At 38.8% G+C, this 25,793-nt stretch overlaps 1 protein-coding gene across 1 annotated transcript; it reads left to right on the top strand.

Moving 5' to 3' along the window:
* Window positions 1-4,017: 4,017 nt before the first annotated feature.
* On the top strand, window positions 4,018-24,361 carry ATP6V1C1 (ATPase H+ transporting V1 subunit C1). The gene is made up of 13 exons (XM_027692372.1): window positions 4,018-4,108; window positions 8,547-8,729; window positions 10,773-10,840; window positions 11,917-12,002; window positions 12,715-12,809; window positions 16,403-16,494; window positions 17,587-17,685; window positions 19,037-19,105; window positions 20,432-20,524; window positions 20,611-20,704; window positions 21,221-21,318; window positions 22,478-22,604; window positions 23,748-24,361. Exons 2-13 carry the CDS (start codon window positions 8,598-8,600, stop codon window positions 23,841-23,843), a joined length of 1,149 nt encoding a protein of 382 aa, XP_027548173.1. The 5' UTR covers window positions 4,018-4,108; window positions 8,547-8,597; the 3' UTR covers window positions 23,844-24,361.
* The last annotated feature ends 1,432 nt before the right edge of the window (window positions 24,362-25,793 follow it).

Raw genomic sequence — 25,793 nt, 5'->3', positions numbered from 1 at the left:
ATGATAGTGGGATATATATAGCAATATTATTCTTTCCTTTCTTTTGATTTACAGATATTTTCCAGCTTTAGAAATTATAGCTTTCCATTTTTAGGGCTTTAGTTCTGCAAATTGTATAGAATCTTTATTTTAGAACCTTTATCACTAGAATAAAAAAATCCCATTGGCATACTAATAAAACTGTGAGTAAAATTATGATCATGTTAAAACTAATAATAATATATCCATTGTCTTCAGCAAGTCAGTTTGTCAGCTTTTGTTTGTATAGTATCTGAGGAATACAGCCTCAGAGGATGCCAAAAAGTGAGGGAAATCTGTACCCTCTCTGCCAATCTCTGTTGTATATGTCATCCACATGCCAAAAAAGAACACATAGCTCTGCAGAGATTGTTGAAGAAAATTTGGCTACAAATCAATTACATAAATATAGAATGGGTGAATCACCAGAATTCAAATAAAATCTCTATTTCCCTCAGAAATGCTCAGAGATGTCAAGAGCCACTGCATTAGAATGAAAAACTAAAATCCTTTCACCATGTTCATTTTGGAAACATTTGTTCCTGTGAAAGAATGTGGAATGGCAGTCTTGGCTCACAAGGAGAGGGACTCCATGGGACAGAGTCCTTGTATGGCTCCTGACAGCACCCTGCAATAGGTTTTTTGGCTGAGGCTCCTGTGCAGCAGGCGTGGATTCCCTCACTGGGGACTCCCCATATGCCTGGGGTCATATAAACCCTGTGGGACCCTTCTAGGGCTGGGTAGAGTTACTTTCATCACCAGGATTTTCAAACAGCAGCAGTTACTTCACAGCCCATCTCATATGTTGTTATTTTCACTCTCCAAATTTAAAAGAGCAACCACTTCATGCAGCTGGTAAAAGATCATATCCAAGGGCAACTCTACGCCCTGCCACCTCTTGCTAACTCCTACATAAGCTTTCTCAATCCTAAGTAGTTTTACTTCAAACACCTCTGTGCACCCCAGTGCACACTCAAGTCAATCTGTGTTTAGCCTGTGCAGAAGAGTATTCATCAACAAACATGAGTCATTCAGATATTCAAAGCTGAATACAGGCCTATGTGGAGAGCTGATCAAAAGTCATCTTTGACATATATTTGGATTGTAGAATGAAACTTCTGTGCAATGATTTTGAGACAATTATTTTTCAAAAATTACAACAGAAAATAATTAGGATTAAAAAGACACATTACAGTTCTCTCCCCCCTGAATGGAATTTTAACAAATAGATTTCTCAAGATACTGAAAAAAAAAGTGTATACAATTTTTTTTCAGGCTTCAGAGTCTTAATAAAAATATCCCTGTCAGGCCAAATGGGGCAATGGTACAGGAAAGCATGTTTATAAAAATATTAGTGAACATATTTTTTTAATCTAACATATACCCACTCCTATTGTAGCAGCTGTGGTTTTAAGTGTTACTGTTTACAGTTTTCTCCTTGACAGCATTTATTGTTACTGCACACCTGGCTTGAGTTTTTCACCAACTGCTCGCTTAAAGACCATGTTGCAGCTCACTGTTACTGTGCATTTATATCCCAGTTATTTGATTTGCATGTGTGGGGGGTTACTTTTGTTTGTTTGTTTTGTGGGTTTTGTTTGTTTGTTTTTTGTTTTCTATTTTCTAGTGAAGAGTTACAGATTGCCTACAGGCCTGCTTTGTACCTCATTGATCTCAGTTAACCAAATGGCAAATATCATTATAAAACCAACCACATTAGGCAGTGGACTTTAAATGGCAGATCATAGGTCCTTGTTCTCAGAATCCCCTGCTGCAGTTCTACAAGCGTGTTGTCATTGTGCAGGTTAGAAATGCTTGCTGTTCTTCTCTTAAGTACTGCTTTTATAGTATCATTTACTAATCACTCTGTTTATTTATAGAGGTTGATGCCAAGTTTCCGTCTGATAGCTTGGAGCTATGATGACTCAAAAAAATCTTCTCTTGTTCCAAAAATAACATAGATAATGTCTTGCATTTGCTGGTTAGTGTTGGCATATGGCATATATTGCCGCATTTTGAGGAAATAGCTTGCAATAATAATGGGAAAATGTGCCCATTGTGAAGTTTTATAAGAATTTTCATTGAAAACTTACTTAGTAATTCCTCTACTAAGAAATTATTCTTGATGGAATTGTTAATGTGAGTATTTAAAAATAAGTTTGTCCACTTTTAAGGTAGGCAAGTTTCTGTTTTACCGAATTCTTCTGGGGTAAGTTTTTTTCATACTGATATGAGAAAAGTTTCTCTAACAAAATTGTACCAGTAGGAGCGTGTCAAGAGTATTAAAAATGGCTGTGGGCAGTTCAGCAATGGGAATATTTTCAGCAGCCTCTGGTGGTTGAAGGACAACATAAATGGCTGAAGGAAGACTAACCTGTCCCATCAGGTGTTGTTTAACAACATTCATACTTTGAACTTGACTAAGCAGAGTTCAGAGCTTCTAAATCTAAAAATACTTAAGGGGGAGAAAAGCACTGGAGTAGAGGCCTGGAGTTGCTCCCAGACACCTAAAGCCCCATTCTTTGCTGGGTTAGAATTATGTGAAGCCACCTTTCTGCTATCTGCTATGACGACATTTGTTCCTCCTCTGTGCTGCAGTTTCCCACTAGCTGCTTGCAGCTATAGGAGGGCCCCAACTCTTGCATATTTGAAACCACTCCCCCCCAAAAGAAATGCCAAACAACTAAGAAAATTAGGAAGAAACCATTTGGTTCCCCAAAACCAGCAAACCAAAATAGTTTGCTTTTTGTGTACATTTCCTGCTTTCTCCAGATAATGTTGTGAATTAAGATGACAGGCAATTTCACACAATAAAAACAACTGACTTTGCAAGTAATAGAGCAATTTACAACTGCTCTTTTTCACTCAGCATTTATAGTGCAAAGACAAATGGGGTTTGGTGCCAAAATAACACTGCAACAGTTTCTTTCCAAGTCCACGTTTTCCCACTCGTCACCTGCATGCAGGTGTCCTCCTTTCCCAAGCCTTTTGCTGCAGACCGTCAGCAGTAAAGCATTGCAGCACACATGTTCCTGTAGTTGTGATCCCTGAACTACCCCTGCGTATTCCAACACTGTGTGTTTTCCAAGAGATGATCTTTCCCCCTGTATTTGGCACTGGTGAGGCCACACCTTGAGTCCCGTGTCCAGTTCTGGGCCCCTCAGTTGAGGAAGGACACTGAGGTGCTGGAGTGGGGCCAGAGAAGATGTGAAGGGTCTGGAGCACAACTCTGACGAGGAGCAGCTGAGGGAGCTGGGGTTGTTTAGCCCGGAGAAGAGGAGGTTATGGGGTGACCTTATCACTCTCTACAACTCCCTGAAAGGAGGACGTAGCCAGGTGGGGTTGGTGCATTCTCCCAGCTAACAAGTGATAGGACAAGAGGATACAGCCTCCAGCTGTGCTGTGGGAGGTTTACGTTGCACATTAGGAGGAACTTCTTCACAGAAACGGTGATTAGATACTGGAATGGGCTGCCCAGGGAGGTGGTGGAGTCATGTGGAGAAGCGTTTAAGGAAAGACTGGACGTGGCACTTCATGCCATGGTCTAGTTGACATGGTGGTGTTCAGTCATAGGCTGGACTCGATGATCTCAGAGGTCTTTTCCAACCTAACTGATTCTGTGGTTCTGTGATCTGAGGAAAATCTACTGACCGCAGTCAAAAACAAACGCACTCTTTCAAACCCGACCATCCTTCTCTGCTGTAAGGGCAGAATCGTACAGAGCCTCCCCAACAACATCTGCTCCCCGCGGTGCGCGGGGCCGTTCTCAGTCATACGCCGTTTTCACACGAATTCCCTCATCAAGCCCATATTTATTTATCAGAAGTGGGCGGAGCCTGCCGGGCCCTGAGGCAGTCGCTGTCCGGGGCTCGCCCTGCGCGGTGCAGACAAGTGAAGCGGCGACGGCACTGGGCCGGGTCTCGAACCCGGGTCCGCGCGCCCGTCAGTCCCTGCGCGGTCGCGTCACAGCCCCGCCCGCTGCTCCGCCCGCGCGCGCTCGGCGCTGCGGCGGCGTCAGCTGACCGCGGGTCACGTGACCCGCCGGCGGGTGTGCGGGCGGCGCGGCTGGGCCGGGCATGGGGCAGTGACGGTAACGGGGGGGCTGGGAATGGGATGGGGAATGGAATGGAGTGGGATGGGAAATGGGGATGGGGCAGTGACGGTAACGGGGGGCCGGGAATGGGGATGGGACGGGGGATGGGGCGATGACGGTAACGGGGAGGCCGGGCCGGGCCGAGGATGGAGCAGTGACGGTAACGGCGGGGCGAGGCCGGGAGCGGAAGGGGAACGGGGAAGGAGGGAAGGACGGGTGCCTGCGCTGCCCCGAGCGGCTGCTGCAGCGACCCGGCCTCCCCCGGCGCCGGGGCTGGCGCGAAGGGCAGCGCCGGCCGAGCCCGGCGGTCCCGCGGCCCCGAGGCTGTGCTGGGCCTGGGGCCGCCCGGCCGCGGCTCTGCGGGGGGTTCACCTCGGGCAGGGCTAAGTGACAGCGCGGCCCCGGGAGCACCGGCGGCTGCAGGGCCAAGGGAGCTGACACCTAATCCCGGTGATCGAGGTCGGCGGCTCCGTGGGGAGCGAGGGCAGCGCCCACAGGCCGGCCCAGATCGCCTCCGCACGAGCGGGGGGACTCCTTGTGAAATCCCGAAATCTCCCCGGCTTCCTCGTTGTGGCCGCTTCTCTTTGTGAAATGTGGAGGCCGAGCGTCAGAAGTGATTTCTGAGAGCGAGCTTCACCTTGAGGACATTAGCTGAGATTCTGTTTTGAAATCACTATGTTTTTCCAGTAACGGCACTGAAAAAGCTGTTGAGAGGTTTTCTTTTAGATTGTAGTATACTGCTTGGAAGATTTTTCTTTGGAAGTCCATTTTTCCTAATAACGTAGGGATGAAGCAGTATAAATGATGGGTAGTAGTGCAAAATACATTTTAAATGATATTTCAAACTTATTTCAGGCATTAGAATAGTGAAGATTCAGAGCCAGGTATTTTAGAGGAAAAGTTCAAGGGATGAAACATTGCAAGCATTTTGGTGCTTATTTGACTAGTAGAACATCTTGGTGATGGGTTTATGTTACTGAAGTCTCTTTGTAACTGCATATGGAAGAATTGTTAACACTTCAGTGTTACCTTATGGGTATGCTTTCGAGAAAGTGTCAAGGGAAACTCCCCCAAGGGATGGTGCCTAATTGTTGAATCTAAAATGATAAAAGAGCATTGTAATCAATTTCTTAAGCCCTTATAAGTGACAACTTGCATTCTTTAACAGTACTGAATGAGATAGAGATGGGTTAGAGCACTGCTGGTCTTGCAAGGTTGAATGTATTTTTGGTTTTGAGATATGAAAGTTTTCATCATTCAGTGTTAAAATAGTTCAATGACCTGTAGAACTGTAAATATCAAGGTAGCTATCTCAGTGCTGTACATAAAGTTGGATTTCTAGAACCTGTCCCTGGAAGGCCTGAACTTTGGATCAGCATGGTCTGTAGAGAGATTCTTGTATAAACTTTGTTTCTCATTTTCGTGACTTTTTTTCGGTTGTATAGCAAACTCATTTGCTGGTGTTGGCCAGAAATTGCTTACAGTGGCCTCTTGGAAGCAGTTGCACCCATTAATGGGTGGCTTTACCCACATTCAGCAGAACTAGGACCATGGTTTTTACTCAAAATGTTTTAGTGTGGTAGGGTATGGAATGGACAATGTTTAGCAAAAAGTGCTGGTCATAGACTTGCATGGTGTGAGCAACAGCTCACTTATCCATTCTTATCGCTTATTCTAGGTTTTACTTGAACACTTGGTATTTCCTGCTTTATCCTGTGGTCCCTCTCTTTAAATTTCTTGGCTTTCATTTTATACTGGGTCTATATATATTCTTTGTCCAACCAGCATTTGTTTCTGTTTTTCTAACCATTCGGTAGCACTTCTCCTTTCTTCACTTCTTGTTTGGTATTCCCCCTAGTTCTGATTTCAAGCCCTCTCACATAAAACAAACACTTAAAACTCTTCTATCAAGCTTTTTTTCTTTGTATGTATTTGATAAAACTCCATTGAGTAAGTACCTTGAATGGGAAATCACCTTCCTTTCCATGCCTATTAGAAATGGAGCAGAACTTCAGGAAAACCAGTGACACAGACAGAAATGGTGAGGAAGGGAACTGCATTGGGTTAATGATTCCTGGGAGCTACGACTGTTACACCTGTGCCGCGTGACTTTAAGCAGGAGAGAAGGATCTTGGTTATTCAGATGAACAATTAATTTTTGCCTCATATATTAAGGAATTGTAAATGCTATAATTCATTGGGGTGTTAGCATAAGAAAAAGATTTGCTGCAAGTCTGTTAGGAGTTTATAACTTTAGGCTTGTTTATGGTAGATTTGGAGTCATATGAAGTGTGAACAGTTGGTCTTGGAAAGCTAACTTTAAAAGGTTGGAAAACTTTGCTTATTGAAAGCAATTTTTTTTTGCAATGGGTCTATTAAATGTTTTTTTTTTCATGGGAAAAGACATTTAAATTTTTAATGGTGAGCTGATTTTCCCGATCTGTAATGCAGGGAGTGAGACTGTGTCATTGTAAACACATAATTGTTTCCTTAGCCAGTATAAAATCCGGAAACTTTATACGTATTCTTTAGAGGGTATTTATGTTTGAGGAAAACACGAGAATGCAATGTTCCATCTCTCTTACTGAATAGGATTCTGGATTTCTGTGTTATGGCTCTTCTGTCTTTTACTTGGATATTTTCATGGTGCTGCTGCCACCACCTAGTTTTTTTATCCAACATTTATTCCAAAGCTTTCTCTAGTCCTAGTCTAGTTAAATCCAAACAAAAACAATTTAAAACTTAAGCACTTTGTGTGTGTGTGTGTATCAGCTGTAGTGTGTGTATCACCACTTCACCCTGCCTAGGTGAAGTTTACTGTAAACTTGGCCGTGCCTTTTATGGGGCTGGAGTTCAGTGGAGTGTAGGAAAACCTCAAGTGCACCAAGTTTGGCGTGTATTAAGGAAGATGATGCATCAAAGTGGTCTGAATAAGAGGAAATTTTGTTTTGTTCCAAATCATTGATAATTAGCAGATGTCCTGTAGAGACCCATTATGTGAGATAATCTCATTGGTGCTAAACAAAGAAGCCCTGTAGCATGGTGATAACTAATGTTGTGTGTGTCTGGTCTGGTAAATATTCTGACTTCTCAAATATCTGTACCTGCCTTGGCATTGTCTGCATTTGGGATTGTAGCACTGCTGTGCTGCTGCCTGGCGGTGCAGTGTCATGGAGTGTGTGATATTAAGGACCTCAGTGACTGGATGTCATCGTCCCCTGCTGTAAACAAGGCCCCTTAGCTGGAGGGGGTGGCTGCTATAGCAGTGACAGGGTGTGCTTCATGATAGTAATTTAATGGCTGGTAAACTTCCTTTGGCTTTAGGCTTCCTGAGTAGCTGAGCAAAAGAATCAGTGAACAGACCTTTCTTTAGCTCACCTGGAACTTCAACACCCTTGGGTTGCCCCTACAATGGTTACACAGATGAAAGACCTATGTGTGGTGTTTTGGGCTAAGTTTGCTATCACGTTCTAATTCTTAAAAATGCAATATGTGATTTGCTCTTCCTCAAAAACATTGAGTGCTGTAGTCTGTGCTCATGAAAGGTAGGTTAATCTCCGCTCATTCAAAGCTACTACAGAAGACATTGCAGATACCAAAATTTGACATTTAGATTCTGTCAAGGTACACTTTGATTTTGTGCTTCACTCCCTTACTAAAAAAAAAATCCAGCAACTGTCAACCAGAAACCTATGTTTCTTAGTCACAGAACATATATGCTCCTAACTTCTTGAACTTGTCTGCAAAGTAACTCAACATCATTTATGTTTAGTACCAACACTTTCTTGACTAATGCCAGTATGTGTTACTTTATTGATGGTCTGCAATAGCAACAGAGACATCAAGGCTAGAAAGTGTCCCCCTTTTTTTTTAAATTTTTAGCTGCCAGGAGAACCTTAATTGCCTGAAAGAATAAACTAAAATTTTTTGCATTTAAGTAATTTTAGACATTTACTTACTTTAAAAAACTGTCCTAATCTGAAAAATTATTGGAAGAGATAAAATGTCAGAGTTGAAATTTATTTGGGTTTTCCTTTTTTTTCCTCTCTAATATGTTCAGAAAAAGTTGTTGTACAGAAGCTGGAAAATACATGCAGCTGTGATAATATGATTTGGGTCCTGTTTTTTGGATTTATTTTCAGTTAGATTGTTTGCATGTAATCTTTCTGTAAAAGTACAGTTGAAAGAGGCTAATGTTGCAAACTCAGCCCACCTTAACTTGCAGCATGGGCAGTTCAAAAAGACCGTGCAGATGTGATTTGGAAGATAGGAAAAATGAATTTGAAACCACATGATACTCTTGGGTAAAATCTCTTAGAGTGATTGGAACTGCACTTGTGTAACATGGAATGAGATATTTTTCTTCAGGCCACGCTTTGAATGCTGCATTAATGGCAGATATTTTTTCTTCTCCCCTTTGCTTTCCTTCTACTAGCATCCTGCCTTTATCTTCAGAAGCAGAAAGCATCAAGATAAAGGCACAAAAATGACCGAGTTTTGGCTGATTTCTGCTCCTGGGGAAAAAACCTGTCAACAGACGTGGGAGAAGCTACATGCAGCAACTACAAAACACAACAATCTTTCTACTAATTCAAAGTTCAACATTCCGGACTTGAAGGTATGTAAACACTGTGTCTTCTCCTAAGAAGTGTGTTTGTTTTGCATCATCTTTGTTTCTCTAGACTAAAACTGCAGGTGAGGAGTACTTGCAGATGCTTTAGGGAGTACAGCTGACTTCTTTTGATGTTTATGTGTGGATCTCAAAAAATAATTGAGACGACAGTTATCTTTTTCTGAACTTTGCTCACTGTATGTTTTAAAGGTCCAGCAACCTGGGTTCTTTCAGCTAATACAGCAGTTTTTCCAAGGATGATCTTATACTGCTAGCAGTTAGTTGGGGAAGAAAAATGGAAACTTGTGATCTGAGTACTGAGATGATAGTTTCCTTTGACTGTTTTGTTCTGCTTTTTTTGGTTTTTTCCTTCTGCTTTGTCTGCTCCTTTGCTGTCTGAGATGCAGTGGAAAGGCTCAATTTAAAATACAGGGGTAGTCAAACAGCTGCTGCCTTTTCTCTGTCCAGAAGTAACATTCTTCTGTTAAAGTAGTGGTTATCTCTGGCTGAGCATTCCAGTGTGACCTGCCAGTGTGTTATGGAAAATGGGAAAAAAACTGTTTAAATTATTCCTGTGAGAAGCAAGTAGGAAGAAAATATTAAAGCAGTTTATTTTGGTTTAATATGATCATCAGCATATGGAAAAGTTACAAGCCAGTGTATTTGTTAAGAAAAGATCTAACATCTGAATATTTATTGAACAAGAAGAATTGTGAGCTCGATTTAGTGGAGTGAAAGCTTATCAGAGTTTATAAAAATGAAGAGAAAAAAATGCCATTGATCTTTGTCTATGGAGTGGATCAAGTTCAGGTGGTGTGATGCCTTCTTCCTGTCTCTGCTAAGGAACAAGCCTAGGGCACAAAGTGCTTCAGTGTGCCTTTTAAGAGGATCTTCCAACTGCCATGACTTCGGACTGAGTTAGAATAGGGACTAAACAAATGTCTGTCTCCTCGCAGGGGATCCTTGGCATAAGTCAGGATGGCTACAGCACTTAGAGGAGTTGTCACTGAAAACTGATGGGGCCCATTAGGGCTAGAAACGATTGATTTTGCTTCTACTCTACTTCCTGTAGGGCAGAAGTTGAATATACCTTATATAAAGTTTGGCTTCTGTGGACCTGGTAAAACTATTTGAGTGAGATCCTTTAGTTAAAACTCATTGAAACAATGATTTAGTCTCCACTGAACAGCAACCCTATTGCTTGAAGACTTACTTGTCCTCTGGCTTGTAAGTGACTAGTTAAAACATGAGCTTCCTTATTCTGCATGTGGCTTAGAAGAAGGTGGGGCATAGAAAGTGATTTGGTTGTGATGTTTCTTAAGTAATTCTGCTCCTTTTTGCTTCAAGGCTAAAGAGAAAAGGAATAATGTGAATCTGAGTGCTCAAATGTATAGAACATAGATGCTAGACTACAAATAATGTTATAGCATCTTGGCTAGACAGAAGATTCACTTATGCCCTGTAATATTTCAGCAAGAAATGTGTACTCTAGATAACTACTTGAAGTTAGGCAAGAAAGTGTTTTCTGGAGGAGAAGGGAAGAAAGAGTGAAAGCCAGACAAGCCAGATATTCTATTACCCCAGACGCAAAAAAGTCCAGACTCTTGTTGGTCTGACTGCTGCACTGCTCTTGTATTGTCAGAGTTTTCAATGTCCTCTGGTTGCCTCCAGCACTGAGACTCCTGATTAGAGAAATTTCAGATTTGATCTAAACTAGTAAATCAAATGCTGAAGCTACTGCCTTGTGGGAAATACAGCCAATTCATAAACTAAACTTTGTTTTAACATGTTTTGGATGGCTGGATTGCTGGACTGAAGCTGTGCACCAAACTAGTGAGTTAATCTGATACTGTAGTGCTTTATGGGAGCATCTTGAGCAAATGAAATACAGTGTGACTTTGGTAAATCAACAAGTCTGAAATCCTGGAGTCCAGCATTTCATGTAGTTCTGCAAAGCTGCCTGTTGGGAAGATTTAAGTTTTATTGTTATTTAGTTTTACCTTTTATGTTTATATACAATTACTAATGCATTTTGATCTTTGCTTCTAGGTTGGCACACTGGATGTTTTGGTTGGTTTGTCAGATGAGCTGGCTAAACTGGATGCATTTGTGGAGAGGTAACAGTTTATTTTGACTAGGATGCAAAATATTAGAGTAATGATGTGGTGGTTTGCTGAGTCCTAATAATAGACAGGTTATTTTCAGCATTTTTTGTTCCATAGTGATCCTTTGCAGGCAGTCAGCAAACTAAGATGTCAGAAAGCTAAGATGCTGGTTTTCCTAGTGTCTGTTCTTGAAAAAAGGAAAATAATTGGAACTTCTTGTGGAATATACACTGTTGAAGGATGGTTGTCCCTACAGTAGTGCTGTGTGCTGCTGAGTCCTGGAGAATGGTTAAGAATTGCGCCTGGCAGCTGCAGGAAGTGATGGTATAAAGGAGTAAAAGCTTATTCTTTTAGCAAGAGTACAATTTACAGACTTTGAGAATGTACCAAATTATTTCCTAATCCACAGAAATGCTTAAACAGCATTAATATTAAAATGCAAGACCTCTTAATTTTGAAGTAACTACTGGCCCTTGGAAAATGATTTTGAGCAAAAGTAACAATATTTCACATAACCAGAACTTGTGGAGCCATCTTCTGTTTCAAGGAGAGAAGTCTTAAGTAGTTGTTTTTAAGTAGAAAAGGAAACTATTTAGCATGGCCCATGTGAGTAATGTTATGAATGGCTTTTCTAATCAGCTAAGCAGATCTTGAGTATCAGATTTCCTTGTCAGAGTTGCCTTGTGTTTAATTTGGATTATTGATGATTTGTACCTCACTGTCTATTTTTAGAAAGGGTTAGGATTTTGAAAGTATTACTGACTTCCAAAAAGTTTGGAATTACATTTGAAGTCTACACCAATGTGAGGGAGCTCACCTCACCTTGTTGAGAACTAATGAGTAGCAACACTAAAGAAGGTTTTAAATAAAGTAGTGGAATATTTTTGAGAAGTTGGTCTCCTCCAGATAGTGAGCCCAGCTTGTGCTCTTGAAATGCTTGTATGTAAAGCAATCATCATTGTCCTTGTTTGACCCAATCACTTTTGATCCAATTGCAGGCAATTTAAAATCAGTTTCATAATGATATTTCTCAAATGGCATGTTTTGGTTTTGTTTTTTTTTACATATCTTTATCTTTCATTTTTCAGCGTTGTAAAGAAAGTGGCCCAGTATATGGCTGATGTTCTAGAAGACAGTAAAGATAAAGTTCAGGAGAATCTTCTGGCTAATGGAGGTAAAGTGCTAACCATGATTTGTGCATCCTAAAACTGTAGGAGGGAAGGCAGTGATCCTGAAACTTACTGAGGTTCTGTGAAGCCAAGTGCAAGGTGCTACACCTGGGTCAGGGCAACCCTCAAATGAATGGATTGAGAGCAGCCCTGCCGAGAAGGATTTCGGGGTGCATTTTATTTTCGTAAAAAGCTGCACTTGTCTCTGAATCAGCACTTTGTTTTCAAAGCCATTTCATAGAATTTAACACAGCTTGTATTGATGGAAGAGAGGCAAATATGACTGGATTAACATGATTCTTAGGTAGGGGCTTGGAGTAGTGTCTCTCATAAGTAGCTTTACAAAGCTGTGGCTTCAAGTGAGCCACGTAATCACTGCCGCCTTTCTTGCGTTCATAACCCTCCCTCCTCCAACCCATTTTTTTCACAGAGCAAAAAATAATTGCTCTTGTCTGTAGTTCTCCAGCCATCACTGAGTTGGTAGTAAGTATCATTTAGGGTCTACAGAGGTGGAGAAACCAGTATCTTGAAGGCAGAGGTCACGGATAACCTACAACTTGATTGTTTATTTTCAAATTTCTCTAAGCAACAGGGTCCGCACTTGGCAAGGTCCACAAAGACTCTGTTAGAGTTCTGTTCTATTACAGCAATTCTACATGGAATATAATACCTCTGTCTTTTTGTTGCCTATCTTAACAAAGTTCTTTACAATTTTAGTTGACTTGGTCACCTATATAACAAGGTTCCAATGGGATATGGCCAAATACCCAATCAAGCAATCCTTGAAGAATATTTCAGAAATTATTACAAAGGTAAGGTAATTTGTTTTATGAAAATTTCGTATTTGAACTTGAGATATTTATGCACAAAACTTGCTACTCAAAGCTGTTTGTCTGTTTTAGTCAGATAACAATAGTAGTGAACCTTGTAGCAGTTAGTAACAAAAGACATACATTAGGAGGTGGATAGGGTTTGGAGAGTGCTCCCTGAAAGCCATCATGCTGTCTTTCCTGATTTTTGTTTCCTAAGGTCACTGAGTTAACAAATAAATAGCTAGCAGATGACGTTGCTTACATTCAAATTTTGCTATACTAGCATGCTGTTTGTCTGATGTTCTCAAACCTTGTGGGCTATTAGTGAACCAGAGAACTTATTTACCTTCTGAAAGCTGTGGCACTCAGTTGTGAGGGGAAAAATAAGCCTTCAGTGTTAGATGTAAGAAAAGCTCATTTGAGAATTTTCATGCGTTTTCCTCATCTTTACTTTGCCAAAGTGTTTTGTACTTTGAGGGTTTCGTTTGCTTTGTGCTGCTTGTGAGCCTAGACAGGGTCCTCAGCAGTGACTGACTGTATTCAAATAGTGAGAAAGTTCTCTGTAAGCAACTCTTGCTTTAATATCTTCACAGCTTTTTCATTTTTTTTTTTGCTTTCCTGTTTTCTGTAGTCTACAGACTGGCTCTTGGAATTGTCTGTGTCACTAACTGGAAATTCATAACCTGGAAAAAAAAAGCGACTTCTTTGGATACCTATAGAAATAGACTCTGATGATGGCTACGTAGGGACTATAATTGGGGTTGGGATGGGCAAACTTGTGCTATAACTGCAGCTTCGTGAACCTATTAATTTCATTTCTTTTTCAGAGATTACCAAATCTTAATGTATGGTACAAAGCTGACTGAGAATGCAACTAACACTTTTAATTTTTGATATTTTCTTTGGGACTATCACTGCATCTTGAAGTTTTTCCACAAATTACAGTCAGTTTCTATTCCTGGAAAACATCTGCAGTGTGGCATTTTGTTGGAGGAAGACTGACTGTCTTACGGCTCTTATTTGCACATTGAAAATATCTCACAGATATAATAATCTTAATACTTTAGTACATATTCACTTTCAGAAGAAGAAGGTATCAAAAATGAAGCTTCGATCTATTTGCAGCTGTTATAGTACAGAGCTTGTTTCTGTAGCAATTAAACTTTCTGAAAAAGAAACAAAGGACATGAAGGGACATGCCCTTTATTGAAAATTGTCAAGGATTCAGTGCATGTTATTCTCTGTCCTGGAGTTTGCTAGATAAATAATCTGCTTGCAGCAAAGTTGTATACCAGAACCTGAACTTTAACTGTCTTACATTCTTCATCTGCATTAGGGACCTCATTGAATTATTACGCAGGATATTGAATGCAGAGAAACAGCTCTGCTGTAGTTAGGCCTGAGTCATCATGTTGAGGGTTTCCATTCCTCTTCATGTTTAGCTGTACTTGTATTATGTAGGGACAGAGAAGGAAGATGACTGAAGAAGCTGCCTTATGTTCTTGTAGAAGTGACTCTACAAGGAGATCATGTTGTGGGACTTCAAGCGGTTTTGTCCCAAGGCAAAGAGAGTCCTGACATAGTTAAGGTGTTCACTTTGGCATGTGATTAACATGGTGATATAGAAAAAATAGAGCCACATTAATTAAAATCTGTGAAGCCTTTTGACATGTTAAATAATTTGAAAAGCTTGTCAAATCATGAGATTCTATTTTTCCTGTATGGTTTATATCCTCACTCACTGTGGCAGCAGATTCTGAAGTCTGCCAAAATGAGTAACAGCAATTGCAGTGGGCAGTTTGTCAGTTGAATAAAAATTACAGCAGTGCTAAAAACATTTGAAATATAATGAAATCTGCTGAAAATATCCATTAAGTTTTTTCAGCTTCTAATGTTTAGAAGTACCATGAACCCCAGTGTCAATACTGAATAGTTCAAAGATGGCATCTGTGCCATGTGACAGCTGTCTTAATCTAGTCATTCTTTGAAATTTGTCATAAGACTGTTATGCAAGGAGACAACCTTGATAGCCTTGGTGCCCTAGTCCAACCTTTTCAGCAACCCAGGCATCCACTGAAGTACAACAGCTCAGTTGTATAGTTACAAGAGGATGCTCGTATATTGCCAACAACTATGTAGTGGTTTAAACATCTGGGTTTTCTATGTGTAGAAGTAGGCTTACTAAGTTAGATTGATACTTTCTTTAGCAATATGACAAGTCTGCCTCCTTTTGCAATGACCTTTGTGTGTTATTCACCAATTCTGCTTCCCAAAGGAGGTTTATATTGTTGTTTCATTTGGTAATTTTACACAATTACATTTTCAAGAGCTCTGCTGTGACACTGAGGTTTGTGGTTCTGCGTTCTCTAACATTCAATAGGAAGCAAAGCTGGTTGTTGTTTACAGTAAACTCTAGCCAGTGCTGCAGTAACAGGTTGTTGTCTAAGCAATCTTCTTTTAAAAGGCTACTGACTTTACAAATTAGAGCAACTAGAGTGTTGCCAATTAGGAAATGCTGAATGGAATGGGTTTGTAAAGGCAGTGTTTGGTATTGATGGGTTTTGAGTTTTGTCATTAAGTAATGCACAGTTAGATTGTTGTTGAAAGTCTTGAGCCTTGGAAAAGGCAGAGAGGAAGGTTGTCAGTCTGGGAAAAAGTCCAAGTGCACCAAGGCACTACCTTAGTAGCTTCTGATTAATTTTTTCTCTATGCTGTCTTCTAGCTGTACAAAAAAAAAGTGTTAGTGTTACTTCTTGTAGTGTAAAATAGTTTTCATGAAGGTATATGCCTTGCGTGACACCTGCTGAAATGTTCCACAAGCTTTGCTGAAGGTTATATCAGTCAAAGAATTTAAATAGCCTGAAGTACTCATCTGTTTAAGTAAATTTTGTTATTTTCAGAGAATTTTGTCTAAAGCATTGCTGTGTCTGTAATGGTGCAAGCTGTTAATGTGTTGCCAAATAAAACTACCAGAATGGTCAGGATTTTGATGACTTTTTCCTGCTACAGGCAAGCCAACTTAGGTGTTACCATAAACAACGTCGCTATTTAACTAAGTGACCTTGCTTTTAAGAGATATTTATTTTGTGGAAACAAAATCATATCTGGATCTCCCAGATGAAGTGTTTTATGCAAACAAAATGTTTTGTCAATGGCATAAATCCATGTAAAGGGAGAGTCCCTTGACTGTGTTCAGAAACTTGTCCCTGGGAATTTTAATGTGCTTGTACCTCCATACCATGGTGAGGAGGCAGTGAAGCAGACAGTAGGCAGCATTATTATGCCAGACCAACACTGTGCCACATTCTTTGTTACCCAACTGTTACTGGGTATATTGATTTAAAATACTTCCTTGTATAGGGTACACACAGATATGCGTATGGTCAGCTGTTTAAGACGTACTAATTGCTTCATTTGTTTTGTGTTCTTCCACTTACTGCCAAGTTACTTAGCTGGGAATGAATAATTTTTGGTAATCGTGCTAATTTATCCTGGAGGATGGATTTGAGAAGGATGTCTTGCAGAAATGGCAAACCAAACATGAGTTCTCTTCTAGTTCTTTAGACACTGTTCCTTTTCTTTTTATCTTTAAGGGAGTAAACCAGATTGACAATGATCTAAAAGCAAGAGCCTCGGCATACAATAATCTGAAAGGGAATCTTCAGAATTTGGAAAGAAAGAATGCGTAAGTTACATTGTTTTTTGCTAATTGAGCACAGGGAAGTTATCTAAGCATGAAAACTTAAAAAATGTGGAGTGATACAGGCTCTAAGCTGAATGTATTTTTGAGGTATTTATTGACCTTGAATAGCAGCTGTCATAAAAGAACATTTATTACCAGCTGACTGGTTGGTATTAGCTTACTTGTGAATGAAAAGCAATTACGAAATCACAAAAGCATGTACAAATAGTATAAATTGCTGGAGCTTTTGAGAGGAGCTTGCTGTTAGTGGTGCGTAACACTGCACTCATCTAAACAAGGAAGTCTTTCCTTCATTCCAATTTATGCTTTAAGCATATTAATATTACTGGGTTTCTTCCCCCATTATTAACCAGCAGAGACAGCAGTTGTGTGCACACAGATAACAAACAGGGACTGCATGTTGTCTTGTCACATACGTGTGATGATTATCTGAAATACAGTTGAGGTGCCGTAGTTCTTCTGTGCAAATATGGTTGATTAATGTGCCCCAACCCTGCCATTACAGTTAATGGTACAAGCCTGCTGGCTGATTCAGAAATATGGGTCATACTAATGATAGTATGTGACAAGCTGTTTTAGGAGTGAGCCATAACTTCTGTGTTAAGCCATGGTAATTTGTGAGCTGAGCTCCATTAAATCTATGTATGTTCTTCATCTTTTGTGAATATGAGGCAATAGGCTGCTCTGATTTTTTTTTATTGAGGTTCTGCATGTAGGTCTGTACTAGGTTACTTGTAACTCTGAGGCTCCATATAGTAGAATTCACAGTTCATGGTTTTAATGCTTCTTGTGGTTTTAAATAACTTATAAAAAGAAAAGTTGGCTGCTTAAGTGTGTGAGGTATTTGGAATATGGAAATGACGCACAGCAGTGGAGCTACTGATAAAAACTTCTAGTGACTTTGGACAGTGCGATATAAAATGCATGTAAGGGCATTTTGTTTGCTCTGCTAATAGCAATTGGTTAGGTAAAATGTATTTTTGAAAATGTTATATTATCAAGCACTGGAAACTTATCCAAACAAATTCAGTTCTTAAACATGTAATTGTTCTGGCTGTCTTTGTTTCTCTGCAGGGGAAGCTTGCTAACCAGAAGTCTTGCTGATATTGTAAAGAAAGAGGACTTTGTACTCGATTCAGAATATTTGGTCACATTATTAGTGATTGTACCAAAGTAAGTTTATGTTTCATCTTAAGAGCAGAATAAAATAAGAAATCTAAATCAAATAATAGATCTCACAACCCTATAATACTGTAAGAAAGGACATCTGAATTTGTTTAGGGCTTTCCTGGATGAGCAAACGCAAACATTCAGATGCTTAGTAGAGGCAAATGAGCCTGTGTGCCTGTATTCCTTTGTTCATGAGAACTCATCAGAAGGAATGCTGAGTGCTCATGAATTTCTTGAAGAAACAGGAGATTAGACTTAAATCTCTTATCTAGTGTTTGCAGTGACTAGTCATGTTGCAGAAGGCATCCTTATGAAAATAGTAAGTGCTGAGTAAAAACATGACTTGTTTTACATTAGAAGGCTTAATAATTAAATTATCCTGGTTAGAACTGTGTTGACTTTCACCACCTAGTGAGTGAAGTGAACTCTTTACTGCTTTGCTCTGCATGTTTTCGGATTGCCAGAACACAGATTTTTTACTTATCTAAGTCTCTACGAGTGGAACCCTGCTTATGTCATGCCAATGGCTTGCTGGGGGAACAGGTTGTTCCTGTTTGAAATGTTTAAACAACAGAAACCCTATCTTTTCCCCTGGCCAAGGAAAGTGATGATACAGACACCCTCAAAACTCTTGTAAAATGAGAAAATGGCACTAAACTGTCTTTCTGGAGCTGGGAACAGAAAGAGCTTCCAACTTCTAAAAAGCCCACTGGTTTCTTTACCAAATGAAGCAGTAGAGTCTGTCATATGTAAAACTCTGGTGAAGGAAAAACAGTTTTGCAGTGACCACAACAGAAAGCAGGTGGTTAGTATATCTCAGCTGTTATTTTTCTTTGACTTTGTTTTTGGTGTGGAAAGGATGGAACCTCTTCACCACCAACTGCAGAAAGGCAGGGCTTCCAAAATTCTCAGTCCTTCAGGCAAGTGCAGGACCATGGGGAGCCTGTTTGTAATTGTGGAAAAAGTAGTCCTATTAGTAACTCAGAAGAGGAGAGTTGCATAAGGAGTTTCTGATCAACCTTGACAGTTAAGTCCATTTGGTCCTCTGAGATCTGTGCTTAATTATGACTGATTTAATTTCATAGTTCTTTAATTTCAAAAAATTTACACTTTAAATTTACACGAAGACTGAAAATTTATTACTTTTGCTATCATTTTAGCTTACTTATCAGCAATTATAAAAACAGCAAGAGGAGTACTGTCCCTGATGTCCTGAGTATTTGTGACAACCTACACCTGAGTTGGAAGATGTGATGATTAAATGCTTTTAACCCTTTTAAAAACACTTGATCCTTTAATCTCAGATTTCTTACTACAGTGCTAAAAGTCTAACCATAACCTGTGTATTCTCTAGGGTAAATTATAATGACTGGGTTAAGCAGTATGAAACACTAGCAGAGATGGTTGTACCACGTTCCAGCAAGTAAGTTTTTAAATGCTAAGTCTCATATTTGTGTGTGCTGTGTTTTAGGAGTGTTCTTTATCTGGAGTGAGTTAGAATTTTAAAGATTGGTCAAAAACTTGTCAAAATGTGTTTATTGATCAAGCCTGATCATGTTGTAGTTGAGGAAAAATTCAAATGACCTCTAACTCTAGGAATAACAAAGTTATCAAACTTAATTTATGTGGGAAGAGTAAGAGAATTGAAAAGTTAATCCATTCCTGGTCAGGCATATTCAGCTTCAAACTGGGGCATTGTGGGGATTAGCAACAAGTACTGGCTGCTGGCCTGTATGCGTTATGTCTGTATTCGGAGGAACTTGAAACAAGTTATAGATACTCTTTAAAAGCTTCTGAAGAATAAAGAACTGGAAGTGTAAATGGTTTTCTTGTGTGCAAAGAAAGGTAACTTGCCTCTTTAGATCCTTGGTACCAAGCTAGTGCTTGGTGTCTGTGATGAGTAAATTTGATAATACTGTTAAACCACTTTACCACATTGAAAATAAAGTCAGTGTGTAGTACAAAGCATTGATGTGGTTAATTTTAACTGACAGGCTGAGATTTTGATCAGACAGATCTGATATTACCAGCTCTGTGCCAGTTACAAAATCTGAACTTGCTCTGGATGACTTCACATTTGAGTTGCATTAATTTAAGCCTAGTGGGAGATCTGCTAATGATTCTTACTTAATTACTGGGAAACCATAACCTAGGGGTAGCTTAAGAAAAGGCTACTTGTTAAACTATTGGATGATGGTTGTGTCCAAGACAGTATGACATTGAGGAACAGACTAAATATCTTCAAGCTTTTTTCCTAAGATGAAACCTCAAAATAAGCAGTATTATTTTGAATTCTAAAACAGTAAATCTACAGCCTAAGAAACACTTTCTCTTGCCAACCTATATTTTTTTAATTTGTGTACTTTTCTATTTTAAATCCATTTAATTTTTCTTTAAAATACATATTTCTAATAAATCCCTAGTCCAAACTTTTCAGTACTGAGCCAGCTTCAGTTCCTTTTTTTGTAAAATTATTTTTATTTTGAACAAATATCATATGAAGTGTTTCTGAGTGGTGAAGTCTCTGAATGTGAATTATAAGCTGCCATCCTTTACGAAGGGAGTAATTAAGAGCAGTTGGTTACTTTCTCTATAAGGTGTTTATTTCAGGAACTAAATCCCGTAAGATTATCTACATTTATGTTCTTGCCTTGTAGCAATAAACTACAACTTATGCTATTGTATGTCAGATCTATGCTGACTTGAACCTTATTAATTCTGACACTTGGTTTGTTTTTTTCCTACATAGTGTACTCTTTGAGGACCAAGACAGTTACCTTTGTAATGTCACCTTGTTCAGGAAGGCAGTGGATGACTTCAAGCACAAAGCCAGAGAATATAAGTAAGGCTTATTTTATGTGCGTTCTGTCTCTCATGCTTTGAAGGATCTCAGTAGCCACTTCTGATTTTATCCACTTCCAAACGCAGATTTTTGGTCCGTGACTTCCAGTATAATGAAGAAGAGATGAAAGCTGATAAAGAAGAAATGAATAGACTGTCAACTGACAAGAAGAAACAGTTTGTAAGTCTTTATAAACTAGTCATTATAGAAATGTGAGACATCTAAGACTTGTTATCGTTACATAAAAATTTCATGAACTTGTGATTCTGAGAAAGCATTGCAAGGGTGACATGCTGTATCCAGCCTGCCACCCAGCTAATCTGCTCTAGGATAAGTGAGTATAAATGCTCCTCACTGCATTGAACCAAGGACTGGCATCACAGCTGATAATATATGAAGTTTGAAAATGGACAAGTATTTGAATGACATAATCAGATATTACTAAAATGATCTTTAATACAGTTAGCTCATGAGAGCTGAGATGGTGAACTGAAGAGACAATGGGAAGTCTCATTAAATTTCTCTACTTAGTATCAAATTCCCTTGGGCCATTATGTCTATAGTGTAATCTGCCTTAAACTTGTCTTTATTATCATGGTACAGATATTGAGTAGCTGCTCAAACATGGATAATGGGCTGGATCTTTTTCTGATGTTTGAATAACCTGATTTATTTTTTTCCTCTTCCCTTTCACAGGGGCCTCTAGTTCGGTGGCTGAAAGTTAATTTCAGTGAAGCTTTCATTGCATGGATCCATGTGAAAGCATTACGAGTTTTTGTTGAATCTGTTTTAAGGTAATGAGGCAGATTTGAACAGTGCTTTTCTTCCTAGACTTTGTAAGACTTTACGTTTAGCTTGGGATTACCAAACTGAGGTGTGTGAACGCTGCTCTTCTGGGAAGGAGGAAGCAAGAAGTAGGGCAGTAAAAACAGCTGATGGCAATACTCTTGTTGCCAGCTGTGGAATATTTGAGGTAGGTAATAGTGTATCTTGTGCTGTGGATAGTCTTTCCACTAGTGCTTTAGGAGTTACACATGCTCCGTAAGTAGCAGAAAGGCATATTTGCTGACTTCTGGCTTACTTCATGAGCTGCATGTAACAAGAGCCAACTAGAATAGTTCAGAGTAAAAAGTATTTAGGCTTTGAGTAAAATAGTTTGACATCATGAAATGTATGCTTTTTCTTGAAAATGTGCTTTTCTAAGAATTTTGTAGTTTAAACTTTTCAGTATTAAACCACTCAATTTTCTAACTGTAATTTTTCTCTGCTTTTTTTTCTTCACACGTATCCACAAGTGAAGTTACTAGTTAAGAACAGCTGTAGTCATTCTGCAGAAGGAAGGACCTTGATTTTTTTTTTTAAGAGTTGAAAGGGTTCCTGCCTTAGTCAGGAAAGGGGAAGGTGTTTTTAGCCTTTTTGATAAGTTGTCATAAAGGAGACAACCAGAAGATAAAAAGAAAACAAATCACATTAACTTTCATTCTAGTCCACTAGATAGCTGCTATGGGCTTATTTTGAAGATAAAACTTGAATAAGGAAGAAAGCTGAACTTGATTGGAATGTTGGCAAATGTTTCAAGCCCTCTAAAAAGGAGGATTGAGTAGAGACTGGATTCTCCACCAAGTGCATAAGCAAAGTCTTTCAAGTAAACTAATTGGAGTGTTCAAAACTTAGTCTGAGAGTTCAGGTAACTTAGAGAATTGTACTAAGTATTCAAAGATTTTAAATTATTTTAAAAGCATTTAGACTTCTATTTTATTATTTTCAACTTGAAGAAAGAATTTCTATTTTGATGATGCCTTATGAATTGTAGAAACAGAATGGTTTTGCAGAAATGGTAATGAGCAGAATTTCCTCTTCAGCAATAGGATCCTTTCTCAAAATAAAATCAAATTTTGCTTTGAAAGAAGGTTTATTTCAGCATTTTCATAGTTTTCTACTTGACTTTGTCAGGTATGGTTTGCCAGTTAACTTCCAGGCAATGCTGCTTCAGCCTAATAAGAAAACAATGAAGAAACTGAGAGAGGTTTTGTATGACTTATACAAACACCTTGACAGCAGTGCAGCAGCTATCATTGATGTAAGTATTTTTGTGACTGCTACTCCCCTTCAATATTAATTTCAGTCTGTTTAAACGGAACAAAAAAGTCTTGGCTTTATTAAAAAGTTATACCTCTCCATATTCTCCATTCTCTCACAGTATAGAGAATTATGTCTCCTTATAAAAAATGTCTCTTCTATTTTACATTTTTGCAAGGCAGATGATATTTAAAGTTGCAACCACTGTATTTGATGAGCTGTCTGGTTTAAAAGTCTCATGTAATTTCTTCTTACTATATTCTTTCCTACTACCAATGGACTGCAAACATATTCATGTCCTCAAAAAATTAAAACCAAGTCAACTCTGATCTCAAACTAGGCTTAAGGAACTTGAACATGCTTTGTATCTTTTTTGAGCCCAGAGGAATGCATAAATTGTCCACAGTCTGTGACAACAGTGGCCTTAGTACCAAAACATTTTTTTGTTTGCAGTGCTGTCTTTGTTTTTAAGTTAACATAGTTGTCCTTCTCTGCTGAAGGAGGCTGAATTGATGTCAAAATGGAGTCAGCCTTTCCATCTCTAGAGGTCTCATTTTCATGTTTAAAATTGGTTTGCTGGCAGGCTTATTCTACTAATTTGTTTTGTATTGAAAAGCAGTGATTTTCATAGTTTAAGATGAAATAAATATATATAACACACCATGAGTTTAGCTGGATTAAAAAAGATTAAAAATAATCTTTCTTAATGTAATATTGAATGTAATGTTTTTCCAGAGTATCTCCAGGCCTTTCTGGAGAACAAGGATGTGAGACAATTCAGGTGAAAATTAAACTTTATGTGACTTCCTGGATCGTTCAGCACCCTTATAACATTCTTATCAGAAACTGACAGTGTTTCCACATAGTAAAGTGTGTGTTTACTATAGCAACGGATGTGAAATACTGATACAGAACTACTTCGATTTTGAAAAAGTGCTTGTATTTAATTCTGAAAAAATACTGTTATTCATTTGTCAAAGTTTTAACTTTATCTGTTTTTAAACAGTTCCTTGATTGTGAAAATTTAAGCTTGAAGTCTTGCCTGACCTATTTGCTTCAAAAACAGGCAGATGAATATTTCATCTGCTTCTGAATAGGAGTCTGATTTGTAAGGGTATAACTGGTTTCAAAACTTTATTTGCAGGCAACTATGGATATTCCTGGTTTAAACCTCAGTCAACAGGAGTACTACCCATATGTGTACTACAAGATCGACTGTAACTTGCTGGAATTCAAGTAAAAGTTCCCTAACATGACAATCTTCTCAGTGTCGGTGTTAACAAACAGAAGTGAGGTTAAAGTACAGTAATACTTTTAACACTATACTAATCATATGCTTGCTTCTTATGTTAGGTGAATTTAACACACTGTGGTCCATCTATAGATATTTTCTTTTTCAAGAACAGTGTAGGTAATCAGCTTTTAATCGACTATGTCTGTAAATGTATATTGAGAGAATTGAAGTATTTATAAACAGAGTGATTTATTTAAGGAAAAGTTTATCCCTCTTTCATATGGTGGTCTGTGTTAATTCAATTTACCATTGTTTATAAAAAAAACTTGTTTACAGAAGAATAGTGTAAATGTTCATGGCCATTTTGTTCATTTGATTTAGTATATACAACTGTGTTAATGTTGTTGAACTGTGATGTAAAGTATGTAAAATTGTTATGAAACTGTGCTTTCTGAATGGTTTAAAATTACAGTTGGTGCACTGTAAACACAGGAAAAAATAAACATACCTGTGCAAAAGTGTCACTTCCTTGTACCACATATAACTGCAGGTATACCTGTGTCTAAACTAAAGCAATGTATTAAGTCTTAACCAGTGCTGCATCCTGCATGCACTGGTACAGAAATGAAATTGGCTTCAGCACAAATACTTTTAAGAGATGCAGGAATTTATTTTGCTTTGTGCAGAAATGCTCAAGTGTGTTGTTTGGCTGCCAAACTTATGTATGAATGTTTGTCATGTGTATATCTTTGTGACTCTAAAGAAAAGATGTGAGAATTACTGGGAAGATGGTGGTAAGCTGGGTTGTTGGCAAGCTGGGCTGAGCTGGGATTTATTGATAATTCTTTGTTCTTTTCAATCACTTGAAGCTTGAGACTACTTTATGGCTTTGAACTGGGAACTGGTAAATGTGCTTTTTTTTGCAATATCTGTTCTACCACACAGAGAATATAAAATTCGTTTTAATGTGTATAGAGAGGGGCTGTTTAGTAGCAGCTATTACAAGTATTCTACCTATATGAGTAGCTAAATATGCAGTTAAAACTGCAGTACTGTTTAAAACTGACTTGAATCAAGAGTTAGACTGGAGGAGCACTGATTTGTCAAAATTAGTATTTGAAGTATTTAGTCCCTAACTGAAAATACCGGTGCTGTGGCTCTAAGCAGTATAGAGCTTTTAGCTGTGGATTCTATAATCATAACCCAGAAGCATTTTTGAGGAATTTGCTAACTTTGATAAGACAACATTGAGATCCCTGATTATTAAAAGAGAAGTCTAGCTTTTGAGTGCAAGAGTTGCATCTAGCTCCTGATAGCTAGATAGGGGTTTGACATCTATAAAAGTATTTGCTGTGTAAATTCATATTTGCTTTTCTTACTGTTTTTACAGATAAAGGGAGAAAGAGTGAGATCAAGTGTTCAGTTGTGCTCACAATCCCATGCTCTGTCTCGTTTCCTTACAGAAGATAACAGCTGCTTACTATCCAGCTTGCTGAAGTGTGTGACCAGATGAAAGGGGTTTTCCCTTTTATCACCCGGAAACTCTACTCTTTCCACTGTCTTTTGCTATTGCTACACATGAAGATGTGTAGCTAGGTCTTGGTTCTGAGCCCACTATAACTGAAGTATTCTACTTAGAGGTAAAGAGGGGTTTTTGTCCTGCTTCTCTGATCAAAGGAGGAATCAGGCTAAACTGTTGTCTCTGTTCTTCACTTTAGTTCCCTTTTGATTTTGTTTTCAAAGCCCTCCTACAAGCAAGTGCAGGCAAAGGCTTAAGTCTCCAGTAAACACTGTGTGAACTGCTTTGCTGTGTACTTGGCCATGTTCAGGATAACTGGTGGCTGCTCAGTCAGCCCTCGATCCTTCTGAAATGAGTGGAAGTGAAGTGCAGGTGAACAGTAGAATGACACCACCATCCAAGGTGAGGGTAACAGTCAATGTGCTAAACACGAAGGG

Source organism: Neopelma chrysocephalum, unplaced genomic scaffold (genome assembly GCF_003984885.1).
Source record: "Neopelma chrysocephalum unplaced genomic scaffold, ASM398488v2 Primary Assembly neopelma1_86, whole genome shotgun sequence".
NCBI classification, from domain to species: domain Eukaryota; kingdom Metazoa; phylum Chordata; class Aves; order Passeriformes; family Pipridae; genus Neopelma; species Neopelma chrysocephalum.
This window is presented reverse-complemented; position numbering and strand designations above follow the sequence as displayed.